The following is a 25,635-nucleotide window of genomic DNA, read 5'->3' as shown; positions in this document are numbered from 1 at the left end:
GAAGACGTTGAATTATACAAAGTACAAACGGATGGAAATAGTCCAAAAAATCCACCAAGATACTTCCAATGTCTCATCCTGAAATCGATTTTGGTGCAAAATTTTTTGAAAAATTAGTTGGGTAACATAAAAGGTTATTTCAAACTAGAAACAACAATTCTAATATTGCCAGCTAGTCATGAACGGGCGTAGGTAGTCGAGACATCTAAACGCAACTGTAGAACGGTTTCGGGATCATTGTCCCTCGTCAGTGCAGCGCAGCGTTGAATATTCCAACCGGAGGATGGGGGTCTAAAACGAAACCTGTTCCGCAAATATTGAACCAAAACCTCACTTTCTCTGCACTCTGCAGACACAGTCTTTGCTTGACAGGTGGCGCATGGTGAATTTCTCAAAACGTCGCCCTGATTACGTTTTATTATTACTTTAAGACGAGTCTTAAACGGTCTTAAATGGAATATTTAGCGCTACACTTTACTGACGAGAGACAAATTCCCGAAACTGGTCTGCAGCTTCGACTTCTCTGGGATTTCCTACGCTGTTCAAGACTAGCTCGCATTATTGGAACGACAATTCTTCGGAATTGTTGTTTTCAGCTTGATGTTTCCAACGTGCTTGTTGTACATTGATATTTTCGAGATATTCTTTCATAATCGAATTTGAATTCCCTTTAAGCTTCCTATAGTGCCATCAAAATTGAAGGGACTTTGAGTTTGATTATGAAACCCGTTTTTTCTAATCGATTCCTCAATGCCTCGATGCTCATGTGGTTGTCCCATTAATTGATCAGCTAATTATCATTCTGAAATTGCGACACACCTGTGAATAATTGTCCCAACGCAAAATTGTGTCAATAACTTCGCGGTCTTTCTATATGCACGGGTAATTGATTGATTGCATTTAAAACTATCTAATACGTTGTGGGTAATTATTATCATGATTACCGTTAGGCCGTGATGATGTTTATTTCCCTATTTTGTCATGTGTACTTTTCGTATTGAGTGATAATCCATTGAATGGGTGGAAAATGATCTGTTGATGGGTGAGGGTATACGTAAACTCAGTCCGGTATCAGCTTTCGAAAATGTCCTGTATAACTTTTCTGAAGTGGCTCGTTTGTTGCAGGATCCTTTATAAAGAGTGTTACATTGGGAAATCAAAATACTCAGGGTCCAATTTTAGACGAGTCCAACGAAATTAGATCTTATACTCCCCAGAGACAAACCGACCAGCATCCTGTTGCCATGTTTGCTGAAGAAACACCATCAGACATACCATTTAACAGCAATACAATTGAAAACACGGCTTCTGCTTCTTTGAGTGAAGATATTAGACAAAATATCTCTCAGCCGAGCACTTCACTTCACAATGTATTTTAGAAGATTTGAGCCCTATACCACAAAAGAAAATAAAAATACAGAGGCGTGTTGAAAAACAGCACTATATTGCTCTCACTTCAACACCATAGGAGCAGTTAGAGGAAATAGAACGAAAACGACAAATGAAGATAACAAAACAAAAGAACGCTGCAGATAAGAAAGTTAAAGTGAAGTCTGTCAAAAGAAAAGTTTTGAACAGTAGCGAAAAGAGTGAGGATGAAGTTAATAATATGAAAACCAAGGGACAAAGGGTCAGGCAAGGAAAAAAGAAGGGCAAAAGGAAGTCTAAGAAACGTATCGACAGCAGCAGTGAAGATAGTGTGGAAGATGTGTCCCTGAGCGATGATGATAAAGATGACGACATAGGGAACCGTGATATTTGCGCCGTATGTCAAGAGTTTAGTCGTAATGGAGAAATGTGATTCCCTTGTTGTAGATGCTCGAATAATTTTTTTTACATATACTTTTATTACTTACCCATTTGTGTGCAATTAATGTGGGCACCATTTTGTCCACCCTGGGCACGATTTTGCCCACTCTGGGCACGATATTATCAGACAATTTGACAATACTGCTTCTTTATTTTTTTTGTAAATTGACAATGATTACTTTCTGTTTGAATTTTGAAATTTTTTGTTATACGGTATGCGTACCTGAATAAATGTCCTACCAATTTACTCAATATCAAACAGTTTCCTAATTATAGGTCCAAGTACTTAGGGGCTCGGTATTATCCAACTCTCCTAGTTGGGATTTATAAAGTTTTTCGGGAACATTTTTTCTGATAGATTTCTATGGAAGAAGATTGATGGAACAAAATGGCTCATAACTGAATTACGAGAATTAAAGTTCAAATTACCTATATGTAATGAATCGATTAAGTAACTTGCCAAGTCCTAATTACTCACAATTGCTAATCGCTGTGAACTAATAAAGGATCGAAATATTGTAGCTTGACGCTATTCAATATTACTCAGTATTATTGCATGGAAGTTTCGGCTATCTTGAAACAGATTATTTTTTCTTTAGTTATTCATAAATTGCACATTGGGAATATACAGGTTATCTATCAGGAGATAAGTTGTAACAACTCACAGGAAAGCCCAGATGACATGTAACATATCTGCTTTCCTTTCCTACCGGCGGTGCTGTCATCTTTGTATAGTTCGAGACTAGTAAGCACGTAGATCTACCTTTTCTGGTAGATCACCTTTTATGTAGATTCATCTTTTCGGGCTGATTCGCCTTTCGCCCGTAGCTCGGGCCTACGGCCCTCACGGTTTGCCTCCGACGTGGCTCGGGCCTTCGGCCCTCGAGAAAATAGAAACGACTGAAATGAGTCAGGATCTTTGAAGATGAACTCACCGCAGCATCTCCACTCGATGTCACTCTCGGCGCAACAGCTGACTTCCCCGCTATTGTCGATGGTGACACTACTGGCGTTGGAACTCAGCAGACTATCCTCCGTGTTGATCCTGCTGACGTCGTCGCAGGGCGAAATTCTGCCAACCTCGAAGGAGACGTCGTCGGAACTGTCCTTTTGGCATGTCATCCCAGCAGAGATATCGCGACGTTTGGATTTTTTCTGTTGATTTTTCGAAGTCTTCGCTTTCAGGCAGTCCGAAACAATTTGCATCTTTCTCGGATAATTCGTCTACGTCGATGGCTGGTATACTCGACGATTATTTCGTTGCGAAATGGTACATTACCGGTTGCAAAATCGTTGAATTCGTGTGTCGAACCTGTACCGGTGGTCCTGACCTGAAAAAGAAATGTTTCGGTTTCAGACGTTTACATTTTGATTTATGAGGACATGGTACATTTTATGGGAAAATAGTTTTTGGTTCTTCCCTTCAAATAATTTGGTATGAAAGTTTTTGAGGAGGTGACCCAAATTAGATTATACCGTTTATAACAACTCCAAATGCTGACTTGAATTTTTGCGAAGTGGGATGAAAACACAAAAAATTTCAACCATTTCTCGTGAAATAATTTTTTCGCTGTACAGGGTGGGCAAAATTGGTGATACCTGAACTACAACTTTTGAACCCAACGAGATAGAGGAAAATTAAGGTGCCATTCATGTCGTATTTTTTCGAGAAACTAATAATGCCTTTCAACTGCATTCTTCTATCTTCTTTTGTTTTTGAGTTATAGGCCAAAATTGAAATTTGGGCGATTTCAACTTTGGCCATTATCTCCGTTTCTGTTTGTGCTAGGATGTTGAAATGAAAACATTTTACGACACTTTTTTGGTAGCAATCAAATGGCGTAGGTACTGTGATTTTTCCTACAGGTTTATATGCTGAGCTATAACATAAAGATGTGTTTTTTCTCATGAAAACAGTAGTTAAAATAGACTTAGAAAGAATCGCAATTTTTTTAGCTGTTCAGAAATATATCATACATCGCCCTCAGTCTGTATAAGTCATTTCAAACTACCTATTTTCATAAGAAAAAACACATCCTTATGTTATAGGCGTTATAGGCCAAAATTGAAATTTCAACTTTGAACATTATCTCCGTTTTTGTTTGTGCTAGGATGTTGAAATGAAAACAATATAAGTACAGACACTTTTTCGATAGCAATCCAATGGCGTACTATGATTTTTTCCAACTGGTATATTTGCTGATCTATAACATAAAGATGTGCTTTTTCTTACGGAAATAGGTAGTTTGAAATGACTTATTCATACTGAGGGCGATGTATGATATATTTCTGAACCGCTAAAAAAATTGCGATTCTTTCTAAGTCATTTTAAATTACTGTTTTCATAAGAAAAAAACACATCTTTATGTTATAGCTCAGCAAATATACCAGTTGGAAAAAATCATAGTACGCCATTGGATTGCTATCGAAAAAGTGTCTGTACTTATATTGTTTTCATTTCAACATCCTAGCACAAACAGAAACGGAGATAATGTTCAAAGTTGAAATTTCAATTTTGGCCTATAACTCGGAAACAAAAGAAGATAGAGGAATGCAGTTGATGGCATTATTAATTTCTCGAAAAAAAGACGACCGTAGTGTGCCACACATTTTCCTCTATCTCGTTGGGTTGAAAAAGGTGTAGTTCAGGTATCACCAATTTTGCCCATCCTGTACATAAAGTTTGCACATTCGATGGGATTGAATGGCAGCTCTCTGTAACCGTAAAATCTAGGGCTCTTTGAATTGGTTCCTCTTTTTCGTGTAGTTTCAAGGATCTCGAAAAACAAGTGTAACATTCTACAGACACTTTTTTATGTAGAAAGCATTGGCGTAGTCAGAGATATTTTCAGTCCGCCACTTCAGTGATGTAATGTAGGGGAGTCCGGCAGACTTGCTTAGGTAGGACACTTGAACTACCTCATATTTTTCAATTCAAATTTCGCGCTACCAGTAACGTAAATAGTTTGCGACATAGTCGTAACAAGGCCCAACTAATGGCGGCTCCATTTTGGCCGCCATCAAAACAGTTCGGGAGTGAGAGGGTTGAACGTGATTTTGTTGTTAGGAAGTAAGGAATTGAATAATTTTTGTTTGTTAAACTGTCTGAAAAGTACGAAGGCGTAGAAGGGCCACATAATATTTTAAAAATATTTTTCCTTAAATTCCGACTTTGAAGTCGGAATTTAACTAAATTCCGAGTTAAAAGTCGGAATTCAACTAAATTCCGAGTTCAAAGTCGGAATTTAGTAAAATTCCGACTTTGAAGTCGGAATTTTATTTACTTCGAAACCGATACAGGCTAGATGCACAGGGTGTTGTTCTACGACGACATAGATTATTTCTGCATATATACAGAGTGGGAGGCTGGGAGCTCAATGTTATTTTATGGTTACTATTTCAGTACTGGGGTGGGGGGAGGTTGTGCCCAACCTTACCTCTACCTGTCTACTACCATAATTTCATAATTATTCAAAAACATGGACCTAATGACAATTATCTCCAATAAAATACATCAAGTTCAATATTTATTAAAGAACAACGTATTTATTTTGTGAAATTTGAATCCACTCATGAATATCTCATCAGCATATTTGGAAATGAACCAATTCGTCATAGAGCTGCCTATATGAGGTTTTCTCACCGTTGTAATGACCTCTTCATGTAAGAAACATCAAAGCACACCGGGTGTACCTCGGGGTGTACTGATTTCTCAAATAATAATGTACACCCTGTATACATAATTATTCGTTCATCATAAATGTGGGAACACCTTGTATTATATGAATTTGAATATTTGTAGAAAAGCAAACTGTAATTCAGGAACAAATCTACGTCGTCGTAGAACACCCTGTAGAAGTTCGGAACTGAATAAGATTCCGAGTTTGAAGTCGGAAAATTCCGACTTTGAACTCGGATTTAGTAAATTCCGACTTTGAACTCGGAATCTAGTTAAATTCCGACTTTGAACTCGGAATTTTGTTAAATTCCGACTTTGAACTCGGAATTTAACTAAATTCCGACTTCAAAGTCGGAATTTAAGGAAAAATATTTTTAAAATATTATGTGGCCCTTCTACGCCTTCGTAGAAAAGTTCAATAGGTGCGTGGTTTCATTTAGTTTTATTGTTATTTTTTGCTTTCATTGATCAATATTGTTTTACAAACGATGAGCCTTTTTAATAATAGTTGTAAAATCATGAAAACATCTGTTGAACAGACTAAAAAGGAGTTCGGGAGACTTGACCCATGCTATGTTCGGGAGACATAATCAGTGGTCCAAGTTTCTCGCACTGAGCTTAGATAATAGTTTGCTTTAAAAAAAAAAAATTGAAATAATAGAAATAAGTATAAAGAATATAGAAAGGTTCAAAAAAGTAAAAAACATCTCGGAAATAAGTGAGAGTGACTCTGAAATAGAAAATATGTATTTCAGAAGCTGATACATCTGATAATGAAAAGCTTGACATAGACAATCGTTGGTCATTGGAAATTGTTTTCTTTCAATGTTTTTTCCGATAAACAAACTTATCGTCAAGTTTCTCCCGCCTATTCAACTCTCCCATGGGTTAGGGAGACATGAGCCAATTTTCGGTTCCTAAAATATGAGTTGCAGTACTCAAAATGTTCATCTCACCATATCTATGGTTACCTATTTGGACATGATATTCTCACGCCAAAAAATTAGTTGCTAGCATTTACAGAAATAACTTAAGTGCCTTCAGAGTGAAAAGGGGTTCAACTCTCCCGGTCTCCCCATTACTTTAATTCTTTTAAATATAAACCCCATGTTTTTTCACATATTTCTGACTAATATTTTTTCTGATTCGGAATATATAGTATACGTCTTGTAGTTAATTCTAATTCCAATAAAAAACCCAAAACCTAGTTCGGTCATGTTGGCTGATCATTTTCATTGATAATATAATAATTCGTACAGAACTACTTTATGTTTCGTAAAGATCATAATGACAAAACTGGAAGACGTGAGTATGATATCTTGTGTTCAAAAAAGATTAATCAAATAAATGAAAAACTATATTCTGAAATTCATTTCATTCGATGAAACCGTTTTTGAGATAAGACAATAACATTTTTTAATGGTTTTTCAACGAGCCGATTCGGAAAAAATGGCGAGGAAAAAAAGTCTAGTCAAATATGCACCCTGTAAAGTGTACCGCCTTCTTTATAAATTTCAGTCGGAAGGCTCATAATTTCACGTCAGTGCTTTTCTTCCTGACCCTGATCGTGATTTGATATCCGAATATTTGGTCCGTAGGGTTTAAATTGATATCAAGTTACATTTCACCTTTATTCTTATTTTATTCATTTTCACCTCTCGACCCGTAAACGGAATACAATTTTAATTTCTATGCACCCGTCTCCTTCTTCGAGCGATTGTTGTTGATTTATTTAATGAGGTTACCGGCGATTTTGCGTTATTGTCCCCAATTGGTCAATTTGTAGTAGGTTAAACCTCGAAGGTTTCATTCAATATCAGAAAAGAATTGATTGAAAATGATGAATGAAAGGTGCTGTTGTTTGAAGCATTAAAATACACAATTTTGTTAATGATGATAGTGCTTCTTGAAGACTAGTGAAAATTAAATATAATGCACAAGAATTAAACATGTTTCAATTTCGCTTCTTTTCGGAAATAAAAGAAACTATTGAAGATTTTCGATGTTAAAGTTGAGAGATTTTTCATTACAAAATGAAGAAATTTTCGTAATGTTTTATAGCCTTGTTTGAATTCAGTCCAACAGACAAAATTTTTAAAAGAATGAAAAAACAAAAATAAAGAAAAATATTTCTCTTGAGTCAAAGGTAAAATCACAGACATTAGTCTTTGTGAGTATATGGGGATGCTACGTTTGCTTGAAAAAAGAGAAATTGGAACAAGAAAATTCGGAATCCAATGAAATATCGGTCAAGAATTCGTATTAATTGTGTTTTGAAACTACTCCATCCATTATTCATTTTTTTTTTGTGAACGGAACGAAGTGTATCTTCTCATAGTTATAAGCGAAACAAATGTTGTAATCTCTCTACAAGCAATAAATCAACGAATTAACTGTAATACACCGAAGGACTAAACGGAAAGTTATGATTAAAATGATTCACATCAATTTTCATCCATTGTCACGTAAATGATAAACAACCCATTACTTGACCTCCCTTCTTCCTCGTAAACTGTCAAATTCAACACCTTCCAGGACGGTTTCCCAATAGGAGGTGACTAAAACGTTAATGGAAAAATAATCTACGGTTACCTCCCCTGTATTTTTCATACGCACTTGACACCGTAAGAAGGTCGGGAAGAACTGTCGAAAAACACAAGTGACAATTATGGGTGTACAAGGAAATATGATAACTTAAAACGGTGAAGATTGTTGTGAAATGTTTTGTCAAGTTGACCTAGACATCTCTATCTGCAATTAAATTATTGCACATAGGTAATGTGATTATTTTTGAATCGAAGGAATTCAGCGTGAAATCTTGCGATTGGTTTTTTGTTTAAAGCCATTATGTTTAGATCACGTACAAATAACGTCAGATGTTTGAAAATTACTTAGAGACGCTCTAGTTTTTTTTCTTGGTGAAAGTATTAGACAACCCTGTGGAAGTTTAAAATCGAAATTCGAAACTCATATCTTTTATCTATTTATTGTCCTTGAACTCTTATATCAACATGGATGAAACATTAGGTTGTACAGTTCCAGTTCAAGCTCAGTTTAAGTTTGAATTATGGAGGGTAGAGAGAAGGAGAACAAACTAGGCTAACGAAAAGTGTCCAGCGAAAATTTGAAATAGGCCAGGTGGCGGTAAAAACAGAAGATGGATTGACAGAGATGTGTTCCCGCCTTTTTAAATAGATACTTACATGGGATATTTTTATGCATATTATTCAAATTTCATTGATAGTGAATTTCATCGATGGTGAATCCAATTTCAGCAATTTCTAACAAAGATAAATTTGAAGGTTTTTGGAGATTAATTTGATAAAAACAATTCAACAGAAATGAATAGTGGTTTTGATGGATTTTCTTTCCAAACATCGTAATCGAAGGCAATACAAAATTGTTGTTTGAAAAAAATTGTTGCTCTGCTTTGTGGAAGTTATAATTTATCCAAAACTATTTGTTTTTCGAACCATATTGTGTAACAAATAGGTAGGTATAAATTATGCTAATTGTGAATTGAATAATTGTGTATAACGTTTCAGAGCCTCGATCAGATTCCTTTAATCAGACAATGACGTGAAAATCTTCTCTTCATTTGTATTTAAAAATAGTGTTAAATGCAGGAGTTATTTTAACAAGAATTCTCATTTTTTTGTTATACAAATCCACACAAAAGTTTCATGGAAAATACAGGCTCCTCTCAAATTTACCTTCAATCTATTATATTATTAACAATCAATGTAAGTCCCTACAACCAAATAAGTATAGACGTGATTAGAAATCAAACAGTGCAAACTATAAAAAACTCTCCTGAGTGGTGTTCCTAATAATGTATAGGGAGAAAGAACATGAAGAATGTATATTTTCCGAAGATACATTTTTAAACATGTACAATTTTTTAGGAACATGCATCATCCGAAACTATTATTAGTTTCGGAAATATATTTGTTAATTACTTTCATTCACCTTTTTTTATCAGTGAAATCATAGAAGTTTGCAGATTTTTAATAAAAAAGTTCTGATTTGTAGGCGAAGGAATATAAAACTAAATTTATAAAACAAATACTTTATTTTCCATAGCAAAACATTCAATATCAAGTCAGCAACTTTGCTTTCTGTACTTTTAAGTTAATTTTGGAAGACTCGATATGATCCTTTATATTCGATGGACAAACTGAAAATGTTGTCCAATCTAATATATGAAAATAATCTTACTGGTAGCTCTCGATCAATTACCTTTCTTTTTGAATTTAGTTGCCAATAAATAACCTCATGAAATGATGATCTGTCTGATCATCTATACCTCCGTATTTTTTCCTCATTGGAATAGACACCTGATAATAATAGGATGTAAATTTAGTTAAGAAATTGAATATGTTGTCAGACCAAAATTTTAAATTGTTGATATTTTCCAACGAATATTCTAATGGTTTTTTCAATTATTGTTCGATAATTTTATTCTGATAAATTCTTTGTGCTGCACATTTTTTATTTCTTGTAGAACAATTTCCGGTTTTTGTTGAACTTTCAGGTTTCAATACAAAATATCTGGTATTGTTTACCAATTTTGTAGCCTGCTGGGGTCTGCTGAGAAACACGAACAATTATTAAAAAATATTACAGATGATGAATTAGAACAGATAACAATTTGGAAAAATTATAATTTGTTCGTTGTTGTATAACTGCTTACACAACTTTCAACATAGGTATAATTAATTCAACTTCCACGAGGGTTTATTTTCGAAAATGACCAATGTCTGGGTCGGACTCACTTAGGGTGAGTCTTTGACTCGTACATATATTGTAACAGGTCACAAGAGACAATTTTTGTCTATACCATTTTGTCCGATTTGGCACTGATAAAAAGATATAACCATTTAAAGTGCTGTGCTACTTCTGGAATAACAAAATTACCTTCAGAATATAACTAACTTAACCTGTGACATTATACATCTGTGGATCTTTTAAACAGAGGTGTATTCAGCCAAAGTACCCAATTTTTCAATTTCACAGATACTTTTTAATACTTTTATTCCACAAAACGATCAAATAGTCGTCCAACTTAGTTTTAATAGTTGGTTCTTTGAATTTTTGGTATTTTCATGATACGTAATGGTCATAAATGACAAACTATATTCCGAAATTCATTTAATTCGATGGTGAGATAGATCTAAAGATTGAAGTTTTTCATGGTTTTTCAACAGCCTGTATCTCTCAAACCGAGCCGATTCGGAAAAAATGATAACGGCAAAAAAAGTGTCTTTCGACCTCGAAAATCTAATGTGAAAATATTTTTATGAGTCAAAGAGTCACCCTGTATCTGTAAAATCAACTGAACGTTGCCCGCCCCAAACGTCGAAAAGCTAACTGTTTTTGCCATGGTAAAACCTTAATGAACGCATTAAGCATACGGCTATTTGTGCATCTACAGAACCTATGTGTATCCCAAAATATCATTTTGGGTGCGCCACTAGAGCATATAGGAAATAAGAAGAAGAAGAACTTGAAATGAAAATACTTCAGAAATTATATCTATAGCGTACAGTTTTGAATACATGTCGAATTTTCAGAATCGTTTTTCTTTTGAAAGACCGTAATGAATTTTCATGCCCATAATCAATAATTTGTTAGACAGAATATTGGATCGACCCCTAAGCAATATTGATGTTCGATTTATTTATTTTACCTGAAGAATGAGGAACAAAATCCAGTGATCGTCTTACGCGAAACACACTGTACTTTAAAACAGAACAGTCCCAAAATCACTCCACGAAGGATGATCGATAGTACTCGGAATAAAATTACAGAAATTTCAGTTCGTCATTCTTTAAAGGCATAAAATCATTCAAATATCCGCCAATTACAATGAGAAATCCAAACATTTGTAGTTTTGAAACAGCAGTGAAGAAATTAATGTTGTTCTTTACACATTTGAAAGGATCGGGAGATATATTATTTATTATAATTAAGCTTTCCAGTTTACCTTTGTGAGGTAATTCAGCAATATATTCAATACGGTGTTATTGTACACTCCACTTGGTGATTGTGAGAGAAGCGTTATTGAAATTGTCGAATGAAGTCAGTCGTGATCATCCTGCAAAAGTGCAGATAACCGGATGCATTATGATAATATCATTCACATAGGTATTCATTTGACGTTTTGTTTGTCTTTCATGAGGACAAAGAAAAATCAATGAAAAAGGAATTTTTGAGCGAACTCTGAAGCTTTGTTTATTCCATATTCTGTCATAAAAATGATACTTCCCTTTGGAGAAAAATTAAGTAAATTCAGTAGTACAGGGTGGCCCGTTTAAAATTCCCTATCTCCTCATCTGTGGAAGTTTAATAGCTAAAAAAAATTTAATATATTACTAGATATTTATATGGAAAGAATGAAAAGACATTAATAAATATATAGGTCAAAGGGGGTCTGTAATTTTTTGTTTTTGACTTGCGTGCATTTATCTGTCCACAAGTATCCAATTTCAAAAGCCTGTAAAATGTATTCTATTGAACCTAGAAAGTCTTACGTGATGTCAAAAAACTTGTAATTTAGTCTGCTTCTTATTAATGCTTTCAAATTTTTAATGCTACCAACGAGTAATCAGTGTTGCCAACATTTGAGAACCATAGTTTTTCTCAATTTTTTTAAATGGAACACCCTATATATTAATACCTTCTCAAATAGAGAATTTCAAGAGCTATTTGATAATGTGTATCATATCATAGGTTTCCTAGTCTAAATTTCAGAGCTACTTATCAATTTATATTTAAAAAAATGTAATTTGATTCTCATTAGTGGATTTTTATATAGAAACCGTTGCTATACTATCTCCATAATCTAGAGCTGACATTTCTAGCTTTGACACATAGTTTTTTATATGTTGCTATGGATACGATTTTACTCATTCATTACTGAATTAGTTGTAGTATTATTAGTACAGAAAGATTTCAATAAATTAGTTAGTTTAGTTAGAAATATGGACATATAACAAGAAAGGGTATTCATGAACGATACGCTTTGATTAACGAGTCACTAGTTGCCATGTAACTGTTTCCCTCGATAGTAATACTGCTGAAATCTTGTTGAATATCTTGTGAGTTCCAACAGAATTGGCCATAAAAATATATAATTACATAGCAGAATTTTTATTTCAACAAGGAACCTTAACAACTTGACAATGATTCATTACTGCGAAAATATTATTTTTTGTAATAGGAAACATTTTTTGAAATTTCAATTCGGTATTTTTCTAACGGAACCGAGACCTTCAGAGCTATAATTTATTTTTCATTCAATTTCTCACTTGTCTGTATATAACTATGTAGGTATGTCATACAAAATTCATGTGATTTTTATGCTTCAGATTTAGAATGTGATAACGATTTTGGGCGTCCTCTGCAGACATCAGCCTATTCATGGTACCTACTTAGTTGCAGTTTAAACAATTTCATATGTAAAAATTGAGAACTGAATTTCCCGATTTTCAATAGAATAATTTATTCAAACTCTACACGTGTTTCGCTATCACAATAGCATCAATATTTGATCAGAAATTAATTTCGACGATTATTCACACAAATTTTTATAATTTCAAATGTTCTGAGTGGCAAATTCAAATTAAAAAGGAAATTGTCATACTGAAAACTGAAAATCTTGAAAACGGTAAATATTTCGGAAGTACCTATATATGTACTCGCTATAAGAATTGTTGACATCGGAGCTTGTTCTAATTGGTAATAACAAAAAAATAATAATTCCTGTAGTTTGATCATAAAAATGAGAAATTTATCAATATAACCTTTTGAAGTATTTGAATGGAAAAATACTAAAATTCAGAACAAATATTTGAGAATTCATCTATATTCTATAGTACCATATACCTAGTTTATGTTTGTAGGAAGTTATCTCTGGAATTACTAAATATATTTTGAAAATTGATATTAGAAAGCCTAGGCTATATTTGATTGTGATTTAATATACAGAGAGATTCACTTATAACGAAACAGCGGCTCTATAGGTTGGCACAACCGATCACACTCAAAACAGTATCTCTTCAACCCTTATACATTCCTAAACACTATTTTATTAATAGGGAGAAGTGAGGCCTCATTTTGAAGGCCTTTTTATTCTCAGCTCAGCATATTTATTTTTTTTTCAATCAATTCATTCGTTTTCGAAATATTCACATTTAAATTTTCAGGAACGTTGGTTTTCCCTTCAAGCGTGCTGTGTAAATCAATCGAATTTTTACTTATTTATTCTACAATTTCGATGATGAATCTGCTGTTTGATTCATGCACTGGCTATTTTTAAAAAATGAGCAAATTATATCAATTCTTTCTGGCAATGAAACAACAATTTTTATCTTATTTGTTAATAAGAGAAACAGTAATATTTTGATATCTGGTGTATGGCAGTTAACGATTATCGAGGAAACCATAGAAGAAATTAGTGAAAATTGATTGATTCACATTGCATGTTAAACGAAATGACCAATTTTGTAAGAAATTGAAATCTAAATATCTCAAGAACAAATTGATTGAATGCAAAAAAAATGACAATGCTGAACTCAGAATAGAAAGGCTTTTCCTTTGAGGTATCACTTACCTAATCTTCGCTACTCAAAATATAAGGGTTGTAGTTGTAACAATAAGGGTTGAAGTATTTTTATATAATTAGGTTCTGCCGACTTACAGCACAGCAGTTTTGTTTTCAATGACCTACTCCGTACATAAATATAACCTACAAAAGTATTTGAAGTTAAAAGTTATTGTTATTGTTATTGTTAACAGAAGAAATACCCAGATGTAAATGTTGCAGCATTCATAATTGATACAATTATTTTAACAGATTTTTTTCCATTGTAACAAGAACATAAACAAAAGTACAAAATTCAAAATATCTCCGGTGACGCATATAGTTATATGTTATTGGTCGATGGGTCAGTGTTATTTCCAATACCAACCCTAATTGTCCAACTAAAAACAGATTATATAGGGTGAGTCTTTGATTCGTACAAATATTTTAGCTGTAGATTCTCGAGGTGAAAAAAGAAGAGGCACTTTTTTCCTGTACCATATTTTTCTATTCGGCTAAATAAAATAAAAAGATAATAGCTAAAATAATAAATTATATTATTAAAATAATATAATAAAAATAAAAATAAATAAATAAAAAGATAAAAAAGATAATAGATAAAAAATATAGCCATTTTGAGTTTTCATAATGAGCTGTGCCACCCCTGGAAAAACAAAATCACCTTCAGAAAAAGTAGCTGAATCTGTGACACTACACATCTTTGGATCATTAAAACAGAGTTGTATTCAGCCAAAGTTCAACGAAATTTTTCAAATTTCACAGATACTTTTTAATTTTTGATCATCAAATTGCAATAAAAATGCACATCATACGAGAAAATATGAAGAATTTAGTCCAACTTGGTTTCAAGAGTTGGGTTCTTTGAATTTTTGGTATTTTTATGGTGCGCAATGGTCCTAATGAGAAAACTGGAAGACGTGGATGATATCTTGTGTTCGAAAAAGATTCATTAAATAAATGAGAAACCATATTCCGAAATTAATTTCATTCGATAAAACCGTTTGCGAGGTAGAACTAAAAATAATTTTTTTTTATGGGTTTTCAATAGCCTGCATCTTTCAAACCCAGCCGATTTGGAAATGATGGTAGAGGAAGAAAGTGTTTCTTTTGACCTCAATAATCTACTGTTGAAATATTTGCCGAAACTCACCCTGTATAATTTTCACAAAACTCGCTTCAGCAAATAACGTATCGTGGTTTAACAACTCATTTGTGTGGAAATCATATGATCTGTTTTTAGTTCAAATATGAATTTTCATCAAGTATCAGCCTTATCAAGTCTATATGTGCATTCCTCAACTCAAAATCCTACTTAATGGGCTATTACTAATATTATTTCTATTTTCTACAGCCGAATGAGATGTCAAAAATGTTCGAAGAGTGTCTGAATGCGTAAAGGTATTTTCTATTTTCCATGACGAAACCGAAAAAGCGTTGAAAATACTGGTTTCTGTCGAAATAATCAATTTTGGACCATTGAAAATTGAATATTCTCTGGGACCAATAATATTTTTTTTGCCAATTTCGGATTATTAGGTGTGATTTCAAAATTATTTAATGAGTAATATAAAATTTAATACCCCTCTCGTTTTTTCCTTTTTTTTTTGTTTTCAGATTATTCTTCGTCAACCATCATAGTAGAAAGAATGGAAGGAAGTTTTTGGATTTTGTCATATGAAGAAGATGTCCTTCAATATAATAATTTCAGCTTATTCTTTACACAAATACATCATCATTACACTTGTACGGGCAAGCAGAGTGTTTTTTCTGAGGTTTTTATCTCTGTTTTTTCATGTATCATACGAAGATATGTATGGTACCCCGTTGACATTTTTCCTCTGCCTACACTGAGATCTGGAACGAGGAACAGATTTTTAGGATCTGTCTCTTGTTGCCATTTCTTTACACCCGCTTCATTGTTTTTCAGATTGTAAAAGTTTGTAACACTCTTTTTCAAAAGATTATATATATATTAGGTATTATCATGAAAAATATAGATCATATCTGTTTTATGAGTAGAGATATGATAAACTGCCAAATTGTTGGAAAATCTTCTACATCTTTCCATCTCTACAGGTGTTTCGGAACTCAAGAATTGGATTGAATTCTTGAGGATGATGAATTCCCGACGATTTTCAGTTACGAAATCGTTGATAATATTCCGGATTGAACGATATAATTGTCGAAAACGATCTTGACCGTGTTTCATATTTCTACAAATTCGAATTTAATAATTTTCAACCTTCGCCCGCGATTGGAAACATTTCATCAGCATAGAATCTACTCGAAATAATAGCTCTTTCACTCAAAATTCTGAGTTTTTCATCAGCTCTGAACGCATGAATAATTTAAAATCCGACTATCGTGAATGAGGTGTACATTGATCGTGGAACGGTGTATCCAAATATCTGGCAAAGTTGGTATCGATGTTAACATTTGCTTGACGTTTTTACGCAACAACAATCGAAAGTGCCAGATTACTCGTTTGACCGCAAAAATTACAGTTTTGTTGAATTATTCGAAAATGACCTTGGATAAGGTCGTCTACTTTCGTAAGGGTTATCGTTTTGTGAACGCAAACTGAGATGACTTTATGCAAGGTTATGGTAAGATCCGTTGGGAAATATGGAATGAGGAATGGAAGAGTATCAGTTGAGGGAGTGTCAAAGTTTGTCATTACGAACCCCCTTGCCTTAACCCAAACACTCTTTTTCAATAAGAGATGATTCCAATATCGAAGGGGAAACGTATCAAAGGCAATTATAAAAGATAGTTTCTGGATGTACAGTGCATCCCCAGTATTTTTGCAATCGTTGGAGATATGATATTTTAGGTTAGAAATGTATGGACCACTTTTTCATGATAACTTCAAAGCTGCTTTCAGTTTTTTGATTTATGTTAAACTTAGAGTTACAGGGTAATTTTGAAATTATGTATTGTCTTTCCGGGGATACTGTGTATCTCGAGAACCTCTCACGATATTTTCGTGATGAAAACTGTCTTTGATAATAAATCTAATATCTTGGTATCTAAAAATAGTCTTAATAATTAATATTTGAATTGTTTCACAAGTGGAAATATTTTGAAATATTTCTGGTGTTGATAGATAAATCGACTTTCAATTATAAATTCTAATTTTAATTTTAAAAACTGTTTAAGCGTACCGAGTATTACATATTATTTCAATCAGAAACAAATGGAATTCAGTGGCAAAAATAAAATATAGGGTATCCCTTCAAAAAAATGAAACTCGAAAATAATAGCATAGTGAAATTTCTAGAGTATGCAATGAATTCTTCGTAAAAATATCTATCAAAGGCAGTTTTCATTTTGAAAATATCATGAGAGGTTCTCGAGATACACACTATACCTGAAAAGGCATTAATTTCAAAATGACCTTTAGGTAATTTTCAAAGTTTAATATATGAAAGCCTCTTCGAAGTTGTCATGAAAAAGTCGCCTATACATTTGTAACTTGAAATTTTTTATCTTCAACGGTTGCAGAAACCCTTAGGGTACCTACAGCGAATTTAGGATGCACTTCACAAAAGTATTGTAGAAAATACTGAAAAACTATCGTACATAGGCATGGAAAGTTTTTAGAAAAACCATTTAAAAAAGTTTTTTTGCGGATTTTTCTTTAAAATTAAAAGGCTTAGAGACACAGCTTCTAACTTATTTTCCCCAATATAATTAAAAACCTTTTTTTTCGAATTTTAAAAATGTTGAATAAATTCTCAACTCAAATAGTATATAAAAAAAAGGAATTTTTTAATTCATTTCAATCAATTTTATTAGAAAATATCCAGAGGAAATGAAAAGAACATTCGGAAAATATATCTATGTGGTCTATGGTTCAATGTTTACTTGACGTCTAATATTCAAGTTGTATTTCTTTCATCACATTTGACGTAAAGTTTTTATTGAACCAAAGACAACATAGATGTATTTTTGGTATTTCGATTGTTAATTTCCTCAGGGTAATTTCGAATGAAACTGCTTGGAATGAATGTAAAAGCAACATGGTATTCATTTCGTATATTTAAATTGATATAATTCATTTATCATTCAGAAAATATGAGCAAAACATTTCTAATATATTGCACCAGAAAAATTTTTTTAAAACCGGAAGATGAAATGAAGAAATTTATAGTCAGAAATTGCCTCTAAACCATTTGATTTTGAGAAATAGTAACAGCTCAAAAATGCTTATTTCTTGAATAGATTTTCCGTAATGATATCGATTCAAATTCAACCTGGAAGGACTCTGCATCTAACAAAAAGTTCAATTTTTCATTCATTTTCAGGCAACAATTTTTTCCATCTGATTCGCTGCTGACAAATATTGCAAGAATTCACAATTGAGACCCTGGAAAATCTTGAAGAATTTCCGGAATGACTTTACGTTCTTTTCAGCGGTCAATCATCCAGGTATTGAACATATTCAACTCTGCTTGGTTTTCAGAAAAAAAGTTATTTTCAGAATGTCCGATTGAATTAGCACTTGGCTGTAAAAAAAATATTTCGAAAACTCGTTCCAACTTTGAGAGTTATCTGTCTGATAGTTTCTGCAATACAGAGCGTTTTTTATATTTTTTTACTTTCTAGAGATACAGTAGAATTAATTTGGTTGTTTTACAATAACGAGCATCTGAATGTTTTCCACACAATATTTTTAGATCTCATAACTTTATTATTAGGGGTTGAAAATTACAACCCCTTATGATTTTCCTTCAAAAATTGTTTGCGTGGAACAGATTTTCGAAAAATAAAATTCTCTAATGGTTTCCCATTCAATTCTGGAGAAAAAAGTCTTTTGTAAAATTTCGATACAGTCGATACTTTTCTCGGAATAAATAAAAACTTACAAGCAGTTCCGCTTCATCGTATAAGGGTTCCATGGAATACTTCCCGCTAAAATACAAGCATCAACTCTCTGCCTCATAGACCTTCGTATACTGCTTGTAAGTTTTTATTTATTCCGAGAAAAGTATCGACTGTATCCAAATTTTGAAAGAGACTTTTTTTCTCTGAAAATGTAAAACCATAAGAGAATTTTATTTTTCGAAAATCTATCCCACGAAAACAATTTTTGAAGGAGAATCATAAGGAGTTGTTATTTTCAACTCCTAATAATAAAGTTATGAGATCTATAAAAATGGTTTTATGACTCAGTGTGTTTTAGAACCCGTAAAAAAAATTTAAAACTGTTAACTCGTCATCGCCTTCCAAAGGCTGTATCTATGTAGGGAGGTCAATTTCGAGAAAAATTTATAGGAACTACCCCTGCTTATTTTCATCGAGGAATCATCTTCCTAAGTCCTTCGCATTTGTTTACAGACATGCTGTATAATTTTCGCCGACCGAACCTGCGCTATCAAAAATTAGTATGAATTAATATTAGTCATTTTCCTGAAAATCTGTGGATGCGTGCAAGAGTTATGCCAATCCTGTATATCATAAACGAATAAAGTTAGGACATTTTTTGAACACCAATTAGGAATCCCAAAATGTACATTCGCACTAAAAGCCTTTAAAATAATTCGTAAAATATCCTCAATTAAGGGTAGTTTTTCCGTAATTTTCACCAAAACTAACAGAATCTATGTACAAAAAAAAAAAAACTCACTGTAACTCAAAGAAATCCAAATTGAAATTCACACAGTAAGACACTGGCAATCCCCGATGCTCAAAGGGGTGGCGGACACTGTTCGCGACGCTCTTGGTGCGGTACCACAGACGCCTATCTAACGTCTTGTAAATAGGTGATCGTCTCGACAGTGTCAAGCGCCAGAACTGACCGAGGTGCTCCTTCTCCCGCACTTTTTATCGACCTTGTTCGCGTGCTATGTCGATGTGAGTTATAGTACTACAAAACCGATATAAGACAATTAAACACGCGTTCACGCTTCTAATTCGTCCATTTCTAAGAGCATTAAAAGCGATGGACCCGCGTTAAAAAGAGCGAAAGGCGTAAATTATATTGACACTGATGATGTTCGGATGTCGATGCGAAACGTCATGGAGGCTGAGTTAAATCGAGAAAATTTCTCATGGTATTCCGGATGTTTTTCGATTCACCGTCTCTTTCGATGAAATACTATTGGATAAAAGTAAGGCGTCGTCATTTATTGTTGATTGGGAATCTCCTCGAGAAGGTTTTTTTCGTTGACTACTATGTTAGATGTTCGTTCTTTCATTAGGATGAAAGAACATTTTTTTTGTTCAGCAGGTCAGAGGAACCACCCTCTCCTGAGGGGGAACAAGTGTGGGGATTCTCACTCTCCTGAGCTCGAGATCCACTAAAAACCCTTAACTGCTTCTTGAGTATTGGTTTCGGGCATTTGCCTATAAACCGTTGATCTCTTAGTAGGTTTTCTTCTCGCACACTATCGTGCTTGATTTTATGTGTTTATCCTCTATTGGATAACACTTTATTGGATTGTTCAATAAGTTTCTGTTCTTATTTCAATCTCTTTTAAATTGATCTCTTAGTCTCCTTCGGCAAATCCACATTCTCCTTTTGTCTTCCTCTGTGTCGTAGTCCACTGAGTTCTGAGTTCTTGATTCGGATGGTTCTTCGCTGTTTCGAATAATTTCTCTGCTTTTCTTATCATGAATTCCGTTATGTTTTCCCATTTTAGGTTCCTATAAATCTTTCTATTCCTGAGAAACCAAGATGCATCTATTGCACATCGTAGCAGCTTGTTTTCAGTGGCCTGAATTCTTTTGATGTGGCTCTTTGCCGCGAAACCCCAGGCAACTGATCCATAAGTCAGTTGAGGCCAAGCAAAGGCTTTAATTATCTTCAATTTTGTCTCTTTCAACATGTGGCTTCTTCTTCCTATCAGAGGGTAGATTCTATTCTTCGCTGCTTTCGTTTTATCGATTGCTTGTTTGATATGAATTTTCCAATTAAGGCCTTTGTTGAGCGTTATTCCTAAATAAACTGCTCCACATTAGTAAGGGATAGGATAGACTAAAATTGCAAAAAAATATAGTTAAAATAAGATTTTTGTGATGAAGATTCATATTAATATGATTTCAAGTTGCAAATTAATTTTAGCCTGTAGGTCTGCAACGTATATAGGGTGGTTAAGAAAAATCGAGTAAAATAACGAAATTTTATTCCCAGAGAATTCAAGCATTTTAAGACTATCAATACAATGTATGGCCTCCACGAACATCATTAACAGCTTGACATCTTCTTTGCATACTACACACGAGGTTGTTGAACATTTCTTGAGGAATTTGGTTCCATAAACGGGGCAGAAGCTCAGATCATTTAAGGATCTTCTCTGGAGCATATCTCATGCATGTTCTATGCAATTCAAATCTGGTGAGTGCGGAGGTATTGGTAAATGTGGAATGCCAAGCTCCTCGCGTGCATTCTCAACTATGGCTCCACGGTGGGGTCTAGCGTTATCGTCTAGAAATTGAAAAGTTTTACCGATAGCAGCGTGAAAATTTGGCACAACATTGTTAATGATACGCTCCCTATAGTGTAAGGCGGTCATATTCCGAGGACAAATTAGTAGATTTGTGCGCCCGTTGAAACATATCCTGGCCCATACCATAACACTACCCCCTCGGAATGGATAGACTTCTTGGACATAGCGACGATTACGGGGTATGCGTGGGATTGTCCATACCATTATTCTTCGAGAATCTGAAAATCGTCCATATCTGGATTCATGAGTGAAAAGGACACTACGCCATTGATCGTTCCAATTGATATGTTGCCTTGCCCATTCTAGTCCAGCTTATGGTCACGTGTTAATGGAATTCCTCTTAATAGACGTCTAGAACCTAGATTCACCTCTCTCAAACGTCGTCTCATGGTTTCGATGGAAACTTGGACCCCATCTGAATTTTGAAGAGTATTCCGTAGCATTCTACACGTAGATGTAGGGTTTCTCCTCGCCGAAACGATGATGAAACGATCCTGAGTAGGTGTTGTTTTTCGTCGCCCACCAAGCCTTGGTCTTTTCAACACGGAACCTGTCTCCCTGAACCTATTCCAAAGTAGAGATATCACACTTTGGCTGACTTGGAGCCTTTCCGCTACAACAACCTGAGTTAGGCCACCCTGTAGCATTCCGATAGCCCTATTAGCATCAGCGTTTGTTAACTCACGTCTTGGCATTTTCAGAAAACTCGTTGCAAATCAAAGCCGTTGATAACTTCATTTCAAAATAAGAACATTCATGAAGCATATGCAAAGAACCGAACTTCAGAAAAAAGGCGACCAGATTGACGAAATGTCTCATACTGATTTTTATTGGATCGATTCAAGTTGTTATTGAGTTTTAAATGATTTTACAGCGATTTTCTCTAAGATTACATATGTACTTTTAACGACGATTTAGTACGATATCCCTAACTCTTGTGGAGCAGTTTATTTAATGGATGTAGGTAAAGTTCGTCAAATTCCTGAGTTCAAAGATGATCCCAGACCCACGTTTCATTTGAAATTGTTGTAGGCATTTTATCAATTTTTTCAATCTCGATATTATGAATATTATGATCATAATAACACTTCAGAAGGAAAATACATCCATCCAATTAGTTCATTTTTTGTGGACTGTTATCTATATGTTTAATAGCTGCTTGAAAGGTGGAAAATTCGATAGAATTTATTTCTTAGCAACATATATCATGGACTGTGAACACGAATGATATTGAATGATTTATTAGCATCTAGACGCCGTCAACAGAATTATCAATGGAGCTCCGTGTGCGTTCTTTTCTTCGAAACACGACAATTGAATCCTGTTCTTTCTGTCCATAAGAATATTTTATGATTTTTTTAAAGTAGTTCCGTGAAATTTTTCAGATCTATGAAACAATTTTCATACATTCGAGTAGAATGTCGATTTTATATCCTTTTCCACCCACAAAGTTCTTCGAATTGTTTGCATTGAACCCTTTCGAAATGTTGCTCTTTCTTTGTTCAACTATATTTAATGAATGAATAATAGAAATGAATCTGTTGTTTCGATTGTCAATTATGTTGTGAATCTTAAAAAATAGCACTTTTCCTCGCATAAGTCAATATTATCATCTCTTGACTGTCGAAATAATCGAAATTCGAATTTTGTGTTGAGCTATAAAATATCACCTTTTTCTAGCTACAAACATTAGTTTTTTTCAATGGCTCAGCATTTTAAGCTCAGTCTATTTAAGAGCGATCATTATATAGTTGCAGCTTCAATAGTCTCTTGGCTCAAAAGCTCACTTCATATTATTAGTCTAAGAGCCGGAGGGAGATCGACCTTCACCTATCTGATAACTCGATGATCGAGTTGCTTAGTGTGGCCGGTAAAATTCTCTCGAAGATTATGGCTAATCGTCTGGTTCCACTCTTAGAAAAGCTACTTACTGAATCCCAGTGCGGCTTTCGACTAAATCGAGGTACTGTGGACCTAATTTTTACACTGGGACAGCAACAAGAGAAGGCCCGTGAACAACAATCAAGGATCTATACAGCCTTCATCGATTTAAGTAAGGCATTCGACTCGGTGAATCGGAGAGCGCTATGGAAAATCATGGCACGTCTTGGAGTACCCGAAAAATTCTTAGCAGTCTGTAAAAGTCTTCATACCAACAACACCGCTAGAATACAGCATAATGGCTCTACAACCGACCATTTCTCAACCAACTCTGGAATAAAACAAGGCTGTGTATTAGCGCCTTTACTGTTCAATATTTTCGCCATAGCTGTATCGATAATTGGTGACATGAGAATGCCCGTAAGAGGTGTTGGGATAAGATTCAGATTTGATGGAGGCCTGTTTAACCTGAAGCGCCTCAGAGCAAAAACCCGTACCAAGTTTATCACGGAACTTCAATATGCAGACGACTGTTCACTCATCGCTAGCAGCTCAGGGGATCTACAGATAATGATGGACACCTATAAACATATATACGAAGCTTTAGGCCTTAGACTCAATATAGACAAGACCAAAATCCTGGTAAGTCCGCCAGAAAGCCTTCAAACAGATATCAGCCTGAAGAATGAAACTCTAGAACAGGTCGAGCAGTTCAAATACTTGGGAAGCTTCATAAATACTAGGGCTAATCTAGACACGGAAATACAAAACCGTATCAATTCGGCATCACGGGCATTCTGGAAGCTAAAGGACAGAGTGTTTCAAAATCACGACCTCAGTCTGAAGACCAAGACAGCTGTTTACAAAGCAGTGGTCCTCCCAACGCTTCTTTACGAAAGCGAAAGCTGGACGCCCTACAGGCGACATATTAAACAGCTTGAACAAACGCAACAACGTCATCTAAGACAGATAATGCACATCAGATGGTTTCACAAAGTTTCGAATGCAGAGGTCTTGCAACGCGCGAGTTGTACAACAATTGAGACTCAAGTAACGAGGGCCCGACTCAGATGGAGCGGCCACATTCTGAGGATGCAAGACACAAGACTCCCCAAAATAGCTCTATATGGCGAATTCAATGAGGGAGCCCGAAAACCAGGAGGCCAGTATAAGCGGTTTAAGGATACACTACATCAATCCCTAAAATTAGTTAATGCCAATCATAACTAGGAACAGAATAGCGTTAGACAGATGACAGTGAAGGTCTTTGGTCCATAGTTATAATGGAGAATCGAGAAGGATGCAGCGGCGGCCAGATCTGGTTGGTGACTATCCATGCCCTGAGTGTGGAAAGATCTGCAGGTCACGGTTGGGTCTCTTTAGTCACAGGAGGGCACACAGTCGCAACGAGTCCTAAGAAACTACAAGTCTTCGCAATTTTTTTTTTCTCTTTTTGTAGATTTATTCCCGGTAACGGGATACAGCAATGAATGAATGAATGAACTCGATGCTCGATGAGACATTTTCTATCAAATATAATTTAAAAACAAATAAAAAAAATGTTAATCAATTTTTTTTCATCACCTTCACTCTTCTGATTACCGAATGAGTTTTTCTCATTCATTGATAGTTTTTAACACACAGAATACGCCTAGGAAGGCTTGCCAACTTATTTCTGTTCATGGCTACCTGGCAAGTGGATGTGAACAGGTGAGTCAATACAGGTAACTACACTGATCTGATAACCAATCGAAATTTTTGTCGTAGGTAGGATATTTTAATTACAAAACTAATCATATAGGCTTGCCTGCAAAAAATCGTTCATAAAATATTATTTCTTAGCTGAAAAGTTTTAGAATTTTAGCCATTACATATAGTAGCTGCACGCTAATTGACCGCTGAGTGTATCCGAATGCGCATGCTCGTGTACATGTTAGTGACAGCATTTATTTATGCTTGATAGTAATTTTGAACTGATTTATTATTATATCTCTATTTCGACCACAATTTTTTTATTATTTTATAATATATATAGGTACTTACAACTTTACAGGACACTGCAGACTCAGAGCCCACCTCAAAAAACTCAAGATCGTCAACGACCCACTCTGCAGACTCTGCTTAGAGGAAGACGAAACAATTGAGCATATCCTCTGTGACTGCCCGGCGGCAGACAGGGTCAGACTCGGAGTTTTCGGCTCTCCGAAGAT

General features: G+C 34.6%; 1 protein-coding gene across 1 annotated transcript in view; it reads right to left on the bottom strand.

The window, feature by feature from the left end:
* The window catches only part of LOC123320640 (scavenger receptor class B member 1-like), a 33,723-nt gene extending 13,772 nt beyond the window's left edge, over positions 1-19,951 (bottom strand). The window contains exons 1-2 of the mRNA XM_044908014.1: positions 19,723-19,951; positions 2,745-3,140 (exon numbers count right to left, since the gene is read on the bottom strand). Of these exons, the coding sequence (XP_044763949.1) occupies positions 2,745-3,015 (271 nt within the window). The 5' untranslated portion in view covers positions 3,016-3,140; positions 19,723-19,951. The remainder of the gene's footprint in view (positions 1-2,744; positions 3,141-19,722) is intronic.
* Between the last annotated feature and the right edge of the window lie 5,684 nt (positions 19,952-25,635).

Source organism: Coccinella septempunctata, chromosome 9 (assembly GCF_907165205.1).
Source record: "Coccinella septempunctata chromosome 9, icCocSept1.1, whole genome shotgun sequence".
In the NCBI taxonomy this organism is placed as follows: Eukaryota; Metazoa; Arthropoda; class Insecta; order Coleoptera; family Coccinellidae; genus Coccinella; species Coccinella septempunctata.
This window is presented reverse-complemented; position numbering and strand designations above follow the sequence as displayed.